At 45.7% G+C, this 12,265-nt stretch overlaps 1 protein-coding gene across 3 annotated transcripts in view; it reads left to right on the top strand.

Moving 5' to 3' along the window:
* The window catches only part of MLLT1 (MLLT1 super elongation complex subunit), a 121,908-nt gene that overhangs the window by 20,568 nt on the left and 89,075 nt on the right, over window positions 1-12,265 (top strand). For 2 of the 3 annotated variants that reach the window (XM_075352533.1, XM_075352531.1), the window contains exons 3-6: window positions 5,560-5,642; window positions 5,728-5,871; window positions 7,555-7,698; window positions 7,809-8,360. In XM_075352533.1, coding sequence (XP_075208648.1) covers window positions 5,560-5,642; window positions 5,728-5,871; window positions 7,555-7,698; window positions 7,809-8,360 — 923 coding nt within the window. The remainder of the gene's footprint in view (window positions 1-5,559; window positions 5,643-5,727; window positions 5,872-7,554; window positions 7,699-7,808; window positions 8,361-12,265) is intronic. The other variant, XM_075352532.1, reaches the window with a different exon arrangement.

Genomic DNA, 12,265 nt, shown 5'->3' with positions numbered 1-12,265 from the left:
CATCAGAGAGATAGCAGACATGCTTGGAGTATCAAAATCAACAGTCGGGTACATTCTGAGAAAAAAGGAATTGACTGGTGAGCTTGGGAACTCAAAAAGGCCTGGGCGTCCACGGATGACAACAGTGGTGGATGATCGCCGCATACTTTCTTTGGTGAAGAAGAACCCATTCACAACATCAACTGAAGTCCAGAACACTCTCAGTGAAGTAGGTGTATCTGTCTCTAAGTCAACAGTAAAGAGAAGACTCCATGAAAGTAAATACAAAGGGTTCACATCTAGATGCAAACCATTCATCAATTCCAAAAATAGACAGGCCAGAGTTAAATTTGCTGAAAAACACCTCATGAAGCCAGCTCAGTTCTGGAAAAGTATTCTATGGACAGATGAGACAAAGATCAACCTGTACCAGAATGATGGGAAGAAAAAAGTTTGGAGAAGAAAGGGAATGGCACATGATCCAAGGCACACCACATCCTCTGTAAAACATGGTGGAGGCAACGTGATGGCATGGGCATGCATGGCTTTCAATGGCACTGGGTCACTTGTGTTTATTGATGACATAACAGCAGACAAGAGTAGCTGGATGAATTCTGAAGTGTACCGGGATATACTTTCAGCCCAGATTCAGCCAAATGCCGCAAAGTTGATCGGACGGCGCTTCATAGTACAGATGGACAATGACCCCAAGCATACAGCCAAAGCTACCCAGGAGTTCATGAGTGGAAAAAAGTGGAACATTCTGCAATGGCCAAGTCAATCACCAGATCTTAACCCAATTGAGCATGCATTTCACTTGCTCAAATCCAGACTTAAGACGGAAAGACCCACAAACAAGCAAGACCTGAAGGCTGCGGCTGTAAAGGCCTGGCAAAGCATTAAGAAGGAGGAAACCCAGCGTTTGGTGATGTCCATGGGTTCCAGACTTAAGGCAGTGATTGCCTCCAAAGGATTCGCAACAAAATATTGAAAATAAAAATATTTTGTTTGGGTTTAGTTTATTTGTCCAATTTCTTTTGACCTCCTAAAATGTGGAGTGTTTGTAAAGAAATGTGTACAATTCCTACAATTTCTATCAGATATTTTTGTTCAAACCTTCAAATTAAACGTTACAATCTGCACTTGAATTCTGTTGTAGAGGTTTCATTTCAAATCCAATGTGGTGGCATGCAGAGCCCAACTCGCGAAAATTGTGTCACTGTCCAAATATTTCTGGACCTAACTGTAGCTGCCACTAAGGGGTGCTTCACACACAGCGAGCTCGCTGCCGAGATCGCTGCTGAGTCACGCTTTTTGTGACGCAGCAGTGACCTCATTAGCGATCTCGCTGTGTGTGACACTGAGCAGCGATCTGGCCCCTGCTGCGAGATCGCTGCTCGTTACACACAGCCCTGGTTCGTTTTCTTCAAAGCCGCTCTCCTGCTGTGACACACAGATCGCTGTGTGTGACAGCAAGAGAGCGACAAATGAAGCGAGCAGGGAGCAGGAGCCGGCATCTGACAGCTGAGGTAAGCTGTATCCAAGATAAACATCGGGTAACCAAGGTGGTTACCCGATATTTACCTTAGTTACCAGCAGCTCTCACGCTGCCTGTGCTGCCGGCTCCGGCTCTCTGCACATGTAGCTGCTGTACACATCGGGTTAATTAACCCGATGTGTACAGCAGCTAGGAGAGCAAGGAGCCAGCGCTCAGTGTGCGCGGCTCCCTGCTCTCTGCACATGTAGCTGCATTACACATCGGGTTAATTAACCCGATGTGTACTGTAGCTAGGAGAGCAAGGAGCCAGCGCTTAGTGTGCGCGGCTCCCTGCTCCCTGCTCACACTGGTAACTAATGTAAACATCGGGTAACCATACCCGATGTTTACCTTAGTTACCAGTCTCCGCAGCTTCCAGACGGCGGCTCCGTGCAAGCGCAACGTCGCTTGCACGTCGCTGCTGGCTGGGGGCTGGTCACTGGTCGCTGGTGAGATCTGCCTGTTTGACAGCTCACCAGCGACCATGTAGCGATGCAGCAGCGATCCTGACCAGGTCAGATCGCTGGTCGGATCGCTGCTGCATCGCTAAGTGTGAAGGTACCCTAAGTCCTAGGTTAATCGTGGCAGGCGTCTCCCCGAGATACCTTCCATGATTAACCTGTAAGTGAAAGTAAATAAACACAAACACCCAAAAAAATCCTTTATTTAGAATAAAAGACAAAAAAACATTCTCTTTGCCCACTTTATTAACCCCTTAACGACCCATGACGTACTAGATATGTCATGGATCGTGTGCCGGTAAGCCCCGCCCCCTGCCGCCGGCAGGCAGCGGCGAGACGCGCACATATCAGCTGTTATCAACAGCTGATATGTGTGCCTGCTAGCCGCGGGTGGAATCGCTTCCACCCGCGGCCATTAACCCCTTATATTTCGCTGCCAAAGTCTTGGCAGCGATATGTATATGGGCGCCGCCATGACAGTGACTTACCCCGCCCCCACCGGAAATCACGTGACATGATCACGTGACTTTCGGCGGTTGCCATGGTAGCACAGGGTCATGTGATGACGCCTGTGGCTAACATGAGTCACTTCCTCTCAATGCCGGAATACAGCCGGCATTGAAAGTGAAGCAGCAAATCTGCAGTTCTCAGCTCTGTAGCTGAGATCTGCAGATAGTGCAGAGCGATCGGATTGCTGATCGCAATAGCCCCCTAGGGGGACTAGTAAAATAAAAAAAAAAGTAAAAAAAAAGTTTTAAAAAATTAAAAAAAAAAATAAAAAAACCTAAAAGTTCAAATCACCCCCCTTTCACCCCATTGAAAATTAAAGGGTTAAAAAAATAAAAAATACACACAGATTTGGTATCGCCGCGTTCAGAAATGCCCGATCTATCAAAATATAAAATCAATGAATCTGATCAGTAAACGGCGTAGCGGCAAAAAAATTCCAAACGCCAAAATTACGTTTTTTGGTCGCCGCAAATTTTGCGCAAAATGCAATAACAGGCGATCAAAACGTAGCATCTGCGCAAAAATGGTACCGTTACGAACGTCAGGTAGAGACGCAAAAAATAAGCCATCACTGAGCCTCAGATCCTGAAAAATGAGAACGCTACGGGTTTTGGAAAATGGCGCAAAACGTGCGCCACGTTTTCTGGACAAGCGTGTGAATTTTTTTTAACCCCTTAGATACAAGTAAACCTATACATGTTTGGTGTCTACAAACTCGCACCGACCTGAGGCATCATAACCACACATCAGTTTTACCATATAGTGAACACGGTGAATAAAATATCCCAAAAACTATTGTACAATCCCACTTTTTTTTGCAATTTTTCCGCACTTGGAATTTTTTTGTCGTTTTCCAGTACACTATATGGTAAAACTTATGGTTTCATTTAAAAGTACAACTCGTCCCGCAAAAAACAAGCCCTCATATGGCAAGATTGATGGAAAAATAAAAAAGTTACGCCTCTCGGAAGAAGGGGAGCAAAAAACAAAAACGCAAAAACGGAAAGTGCCCGGGGGCTGAAGGGGTTAATCCCTAAGTACCCCTCCAGGTCCAGCGTAATGCACAGAGGTCCCGCGACGCTTTCAACTCTGCTACATGACGCTGACAGGAGTGGCAGTAGAACACCGCCGCTCTCAATCAGCTCCACGCAGTAACTGAAGTGAGACGCACGATCATTCAGGTGACCCACGGACACAGCTCTCGGGTGGAGGACTTCAGCTGTGGCCGCGGGTCACCTGAGTGACGGCAGCGCTGATCGCACGGCTCACTGCAGTCACTCAGGGGATTTGCGGGCACCTCTCTCTCTCTCTCTCTCTCCTCCCGACCGCAAATTTCCTTTCCCGGCGAAACATTAAAAAAAAAAAACAAAGCACAAAACGTTCTTTTAAAGGAATCCGTTACCTTTATTAGCACACTATTTGCAACGCATCCATCACATGCGTCACACAACGCACTGTGACGGATGCCTCACAACGCAAATGTGAAACTGGCCTTTGGTCAACCATGGCGAGGCCTTTTTCTGACTGGAATCTGTCTTGTTAAAGCGCTGTCTGGTCTCGGCCGCCATGCTGCAGCTTAATTTCAAGGTTGTGACAATCTTCTTATAGCCTAGGCCATCTTTGGGTAGAGCATCAATTCTTTTTTTCAGGTCCTCAGAGGAGTCTTTGCCATGAGGAGCCATGTTGAACTTCCAGTGAGCAGTAAGAGAGTGTGTGAACGAGAACACCAAATTGACCACATCTGCTTCCCATTCACACCTGAGACCTTGTAACACTAATGAGTCACCGGAGAGCAAAAATGGCTGATTGGCCATTTTAACTTAGGGGTACTTTGCACGCTGCGACATCGCTAGCTGATGATAGCGATGCCGAGCGTGATAGTCCCCACCCCCGTCGCACATGCGATATCTTGTGATAGCTGCCGTAGCGAACATTATCGCTACGGTAGCTTCACACGCACTTACCTGCCCTGCGACGTCGCTCTGACCGGCGACCCGCCTCCTTCCTAAGGGGGCTGGTTGTGCGGCGTCACAGCGATGTCACACGGCAGGCGGCCAATAGAAGCGGAGGGGCGGAGATGAGTGGGACTTAAACATCCCGCCCACCTCCTTCCTTCCGCATTGCAGCCGGTGGAGGCAAGTAGGAGATGTTCCTCGCTCCTGCGGCTTCATACACAGCGATGTGTGCTGCCGCAGTAACGAGGAACAACATCGTACCTGTCGCTGCAGCGAAATTATGAAAATGACCGACGCTACACAGATCACCGATTTACAACGCTTTTGCGATCGTTTATCGGTGCATCTAGGCTTTACATGTTGCGACGTTGTTACCGGCGCCGGATGTGCGTCACTTTCGATTTGACCCCGACGATATCGCAGTAGCGATGTCGCAACGTGCAAAGTACCCCTTAGGGGTGTACTCACTTTTGTTACCAGCGGTTTAGACATTAATGGCTGTGTGTTGAGTTATTTAGAGGGCACAACAAATTTACACTTATACAAGCTGTACACTGACTACTTTACATTGTATTAGAGTATCATATCTTCAGTACTGCCCCATGAAAAGATATAATAATATATTTACAATATTGTGAGGGGTGTACTCACTTTTGTGATATACTGCATGTGAGGCATGTCCCTATAATTTGAGTGACATTTTGTAGCACCGTCCCTTTCATATGTTACCCACAGCGTATGTTCTGTTCTGGTGCCACCTTTTACTAATAGCTGGTGCCACTATTTCCCCTGTGTGTTGAGATATTCATCAAATACTTTGGGGATTTTGCCCTTTCCAAAAATATTGCAAATATTGTAACACCCCAGCAGGAAACTAAGTTTTAGTAACAATAACTTACTAAGAATAATTTAGTAATAACTTTAGCGACAAAAAGCCTAAAATACTTATTACATATGGCATGCATATGTATGTAGGGGCATGTGCATATGGCACATCATAAGCACTGCTCACCAAAAGAGGTTTAAACACACAAAAGTAAAATATGCCGTTGTTTTGCCCTTACTGCTACAGTGGTATTTAATACTGTAATACCCTGTCATGTGTTTGCTTTGGTAGTATGCAAGGAACCACCATATAAAGTTGAAGAATCTGGATATGCTGGCTTCATTTTACCAATTGAAGTGTACTTCAAGAACAAGGTATAGTGTGTCTATGTATCTTTACATTCTCATTGGAATATCAGTGTGGGATGCCGATAGTTTAATTGTTGTCATTGTTTTGCAGGAAGAACCCAAAAGAGTGTGTTTTACGTACGATTTATTTCTGAATCTGGAGGGTAATCCACCAGTTAACCATTTACGCTGTGAGAAATTGACGTTCAATAATCCTACCAAGGAGTTCCGTAAGAAGTTACTGAAAGCTGGAGGGGTGAGCACGTAGTTAGACTGTCCTAACCTGCTAACCGGCGTGACTCTGTGCTGTATCGGGAGGGAATAGACACAAGTAAAGATGAGTTGATGCTTGTGATGAGTGCTCAGTTGTTTTATTAAAGGGAACCTGTCGCCAGTTTTTTCACTATGAAACCAAAAGTGTCACCTTCTGCAGCTCCTGGGCTGCATTCTATGAAGGTGCACCTTGTGCCCTGACTCCCCTTGCAGACGCTGAATATAACTTTATAAAACCTGATCGTTCGGTATGCTAATGGCTTGTGGGGCTCAGATGGGCGTGCTCATTTTTGTCTCCTGTCCCTCCTTGTGGCCTTCTTCGCCATCCTCCTTGCATGATTGATGTGATGATGCCGCCGTCATCATGCACACTGCTCAGCCAAATCTCGCATCCGTACAGTTATTCCACTGCAGGCGCAGTTTGCCCTCATGCGAGCCAGTGCGGTGTCTGCGCAGGCGCGAGATTATGGTCGGCAACGTGCATGACATCCCCTGCGTCATCCTCGTACCCAACCATAATCTTGCACATCACCAACTTGCGCGAGAGCAAACTGCGCCTGCGCGAGCCGGGGTAATAACCGTACAGACACGATATTTGGCCAAGCAGCGTGCATGATGATGACGGCGGCGTCATCCCGTCAATCATGCAAGGAGGATGGCGAAGAAGGCCACAAGGAGGGACAGGAGATGAAAATGAGCACGCCCATCTGAGCCCCACAGCTCATTAGCATACCTAACGGTCAGATTTGATAAGGTTTGCAAGGGGAGTCAGGGCACAAGGTACACCTTAATAGAATGCAGCCCAGGAGCTGCAGAAGGGGACACATTTGGTTTCATAGTGAAAAAAATGGTGACAGGTTCCCTCTAAACCTCTTAAATACTAATTTGAACGTGGTCTTCTGTCTGTATAGCCCGCACACGTCAGATGTAATTACTGTATGTTGAATTCTGCACACAGCATAAATGTCCAAGTTATTGTGCAATAAAGACCTATAAAGCCTGCTTTACACGTTGCAATTTCACATATGATATCGTATGCGATTTGCACCGCCCCCATCATATGTGTGGCACGTTCAATTTGTTGAACGTGCCGCACATACGATTAACCCCCGTCACACATACTTACCTGTCCATACGACCTCGATGTGGGCGGCGAACGTCCACTTCCTGGAGTGGGACGGACGTTCGGTGTCACATCGACGTCACGCGGCAGCCGGCCAATAGAAGCGGAGGGGCGGAGATGAGCGGGACGTAAACATCCCGCCCACCTCTTTCCTTGCACATTACCGGCGGGAGCCGCAGGATGCAGGTAAGATCTGTTCACTGTTCCCGGGGTGTCACATGTGTGCTGCCTCGGGAACAATGAACAACCCGACGTGCAATTCGCCAGGATTCAACGATGTGTATGCGATGAACGTTTTAACGTTCAATCGCAATCGTACGTACCTGTCACACACTACAATGTACCTTACAATGCCGGATGTGTGTCACTTACGACGTGACCCCGCCGACACATTGTAAGATATATTGTAGCGTGTAAAGCGGGCTTAAGAGTCTTCAGTATACCTGATTTTTTTAAGGAAAGATAAAATGTCTACAAGTTTAGTTTAAAGAAGTATATTCCTAGTTTTTCCATTACTTAGAGACTTTGTAATTTCATACACAGGAATTTTATTTTCAGGTAATGGTCATGCCAGAGGGAGCAGAAACTTTATCGAGACCAAGCCCTGATTATCCAATGTTGCCAACAATCCCCCTCTCTGCATTTTCAGACCCAAAGAAAGCCAAACCATCATCCTATGGATCAAAGGTTAGATTTCACTATGTACAGCGTATAGAAAAAAAAAGTAGCCAGGTGCGCAATAACCTAATTTATTATGTAAAGTACAGTTTTCAACGCTGCCTTTTAATACTTTGTAGGACGGCAATAAAGAAAGTAGCAAGCCATCCAAACCCCACAAAGTTACAAAAGAGCACAAGGAGCGAATGAGGAAAGATTCAGAAAGCAAAGGTAAAGAAAGTGATGTCAGCAAACAAGTGAAAGAATCCTCTTCATCCAGAAAGCCAGCTGAGAACAAACCTGCCAAGGAAGAGAAAGCACCTGTTAAAGTAGCCTTTAAGGAACAGAAATTAGCATTGAAGGAGCCTAAGATGGAAAATACGTCTCCGAAAGGTGGTCCACCTGAACCCAAGCCTTCAAGCAAAAGACCACCAAACATAGACTCTCCTAAATCCAGTAGCAAGAAGCCGAAAAAAGGCACCTCCAAAGGACATGCTGTTTCCGGAACGTCGCCTCGGGGTCCCCCTAACCCTAGTAACACTGTCACCACCAACTTGTCGTATACAGAGAAGAAAATGGTAAAGGAGAAACCTGGAAACAAAGCTGATAGGAGCAAGCCAGATAATGATGTCAAGAAGCCAGTCGAAGATGATAATTCCAATTCTGATGAGGAGGCATCATCGAAATCGGAGGTAATTATGTCTATGATTCTTTTATTCTTCAGGGTGATGTCACATGAGAAATTTTTTATTAGTATTTTATCCACAGACAAAAATTCACTGTTGATAAAATGCTAATTAAAGAGAACTTTTCTCAATAATTGTTTTTTAAACTGTGTATATTAGTAAAAATGGGTAGACGGGCTAATTGAAATGTTTTGGGGTTTTTTTCTCCCCTAAATTACACAGATGGGTTTTTGAACTTATGTTAATTTCCCCTTCAACCATGCGGTGCATCAACAAAAATTCTTGTCTGGAAGCATTTACTTTTTCCACTTTATGACGTTGTGCACTCATAAGAAAGGGAGCGTCATACAGGAAAAAAAGCAAAAGCCCTCAGAGAAGGTCCAAATCAGCATTTTCAGTGTCATCTGGTGAGACTCGTGTGCCTGACCTTTCAGTACAGTGCCGAGAGAGGGGCAGCTGCGCTGCAATGTCATTACATACACTGCTTTGGGTGTATCTGAGGTATTGGAGATAAATGTCTCAATACCTAGGATAGATCCAGAGCATTGTATGTGAGAAATTCTGCTTGCACAATCCTCTTCATACCTGCTCACTGCTGCAGCTCTCCTCTCTTGGTGCTGTATTATCATTATAATGAAGCTTTCCTTCTCTCCTGGCGCTTTAAGGCATAACTATCATTTTAATTTTTATCTAATAATAATGTAGAGCAAACAATTTTAAGAAACTTTCAAATATACTTTATAAATCTAATCAGGAAGTAAACCTTCCGGATGATGTCCCCCTAGGCTGTTTCTGAACCAGACAGAAGCTCTTTGTCCGGCAAAAACAGTCTAGCTCCACACACACTGAATAAGGCTTTCTGAGTGTGGGGGCAGAGCCTACAGTGTGCGAGCTTGCAGCAGCTGATGCAGTGTCTGTTTACCTCAGGCTATGGCGCAGTGCTGAGCTTTGTCAGGGTGTCAGCACAGGCTCCTCTTCAGTTTCCTTACACTAGCTTATCTGATCTGTCTTCCTGCTCTGATGGGCAGTGACTTCTCAGTGCTTGATCAGCTGCGGGCTTGGCACACAGCCCCCCTGCACTGTGCACACTGCCCCCTGCCCTGTACACAAGCTCCTCTGATATCATCTAGCTCTTAGCTAGCTGCTGCCTCCTGTGTTGTCTGTGACTGTGATACAATTTCAGCCAATGCCTCAGCACACTCAGTAAATGTATTATGCGTTACACACTACAACTCAATCCAGCAGACCACACTCTGCTAAAAGTAGAGATAGATATGATTTAGATAATTATAGATATGTATAGCTATATCTATACACCTATTGATCTACTGTACATCTTTTTCTATCTGTAGGTGTATTATATCTATCTATTATATATCTCACCTATCTATCTGAGACATAGATAAAATATAGATGTTGAGAGAAATAGCTATAGATAAGTAGCTAGAAATCTGAGGTATGTACAGTGTATATATGAAGAGAGATCTATATAGATAGATTTAAGTATGATGTATAATGAAAAAAAAATATAAACAGCACAATTTCTATAGACACTGGGTGCCAGGCCTCACCACAACCTTCCCAAGCTGTATGTAATAGATCCAAGAAAAGCAATGCAGCACTTCATATTTTCAGATAAGAAAGTGGGACTATCCCCTGTCCCTTAGGCCATGTGCGCACGTGTGCTTTTTTCCTGTGTTTTGGCTGCAATTTAAACTGCACTGTGTCAATGACAAAATGCATGTGTTGTGCTTCCCCAGCAAAGTCTATGAGAAGTCAGAAAATTCCATGCCCATGTTGCTTTTTTTTAGGCAGCGTTTTGTTTGTGAAATATTTGTCAAAATTGTTGCCTAAAAAAAGCAGCATGTCACTTCTTCATTGTGTTTTGGTTGCATTTTCCACCCATTGAAATGAATGAGGTGTGTCAAAAGGCAACCAAAATGTTTAGCTGTGTGTATGCACTGCATTTTGGATGCGTTCTTGTCAACAAAACCGCAGGTCTTTCGGTCTCTCTCTATCTCTCTATCGGTCTCTGTCTCTCTATCTATCTCTGTCTCTCTATCTATCTCTGTCTCTCTATCTATCTCTGTCTCTCTATCTATCTCTGTCTCTCTATCTCTCTGTCTCTCTATCTCTCTGTCTCTCTATCTCTCTGTCTCTCTATCTCTGTCTCTCTATCTCTCTATCTCTGTCTCTCTATCTCTCTCTATCGCTCTGTCTATCTCTCTATCTCTGTCTCTCTATCTCTGTCTCTCTATCTCTGTCTCTCTATCTCTGTCTGTCTCTCTATCTCTCTGTCTCTCTATCTCTCTGTCTCTTTGTGTCTCTGTCTGTCTCTGTCTCTTTGTGTCTCACTCTCTGTCTGTGTCTCTCTCTCTCTCTCTCAGTGTGTGTGTGTGTGTGTCTCTCTCTCGGTGTCTCCCTCTATCTCTCTGTCAGTCTCTCTGTCTGTCTGTGTGTCTGTCTCTCTCTCGGTGTGTCTCTCTCTCTCTGTGTTTCTCTCTCCCGGTGTGTTTCTCTCTCTCGGTGTGTGTCTCTCGGTGTGTGTCTCTCTCTTTCTGTGTTTCTCTCGCTCGGTGTGTTTCTCTCTCTCTCTCTCTCTCTCTCTCGGTGTGTGTCTCTCTCCCTCTCTCTCGGTGTGTGTGTTTCTCTCTCTCAGTGTGTGTTTGTCTCTCTCTCTCTCGGTGTCTCTCTCTCTCTGTCTCTCCTTCTCTCTCCCTCTTTCTCTCTCTCTCCCTCTCCCTCTCCTTGCTTCTGCGGCTTTTCATCTCGTATTCTCTGCTTCCCCCGCCCACCGGAGCCTATGATTGGTTTCAGTCAGACGCGCCCCCACGCTGAGTGACAGCTGTCAGACTGCAACCAATCACAGCCGCCGGTGGGCGGGTCTCTATTGTGCAGTACAATAAATAAATTAAAAAAAAAAAAAAAGAACACGTGTGGTCTCACCCAATTGATACCCAGCCAAGATAAAGCCACACAGCTAAGGGCTGGTATTCTCAGACTGGGGAGGCCTATCGTTTTTAGGCTGAACCCCAGCCTAAAAATATCAGCCAGCAGCTGCCCGGAATTGCCGTATCCATTAGTTGCCACAGTCCCGGGACCTTACCCAGCTCTTCCCAAATTGCCCTGGTGCAGTGGCAATCGGGGTAATAAGGAGTTAATGGCAGCCCATAGCTGCCACTAAGTCCTAGGTTAATCAAGGCAGGCGTCTGAGACACCACCCATGATTAATCTGTAAGTGAAAGTAAATAAACACAGACACCCAAAAAATCCTTTATTTGAAATAAAAGACAAAAAAAACACCCTCTTTCACCACTTTATTAACTCACTAAACACCCCTCCAGGTCCAACGTAATCTACACAAGATCCCACGACGCTTTCTGCTACATCGGAAGCTCACAGTGAGCAGCCATAGAGCACGACCGCTAGCTGTAGGCTCCACGCAGCAACTGAAGTGAGTCGCGCTATCAGTGGTGACATCACTCAGGTAACCCGCGGCCACAGCTGGAGTCCTCCACCTGTGACAGCAAGTCGCCTGAGTGACTGAAGTGAGCCGAACGATTAGCGGTGCCCTCACTCGGGTGATTTGCGGTCACAGGTGAGTCCTTCACCTGTGACTGCAAATCAGGCTGCGACTCAGAGACAGAGCCCCACGATGACAGTTAACTCAGGTGAAGCTCTGACGTCGCAGCTGCGGGTCCCGCTCTACTGCCTGTGTCCTGGCACTGACCTCAGAGGTTCACCTGAGTTCATTCTCATCGCATGGCTCTGTCTCTGTCATGCTATCTATTCTTTCTATAAACATATTCTATTTCTCCTTTAAAAACAGACTGTCCAAAATGCTACCCAAACGCAGTGAAAACGCAAGTGTTTTTACCGCGTTTTTTTTCTTTGTCAAACGCAATGTTTAC

Source organism: Anomaloglossus baeobatrachus, chromosome 1 (assembly GCF_048569485.1).
Source record: "Anomaloglossus baeobatrachus isolate aAnoBae1 chromosome 1, aAnoBae1.hap1, whole genome shotgun sequence".
Classification (NCBI taxonomy): domain Eukaryota; kingdom Metazoa; phylum Chordata; class Amphibia; order Anura; family Aromobatidae; genus Anomaloglossus; species Anomaloglossus baeobatrachus.
This window is presented reverse-complemented; position numbering and strand designations above follow the sequence as displayed.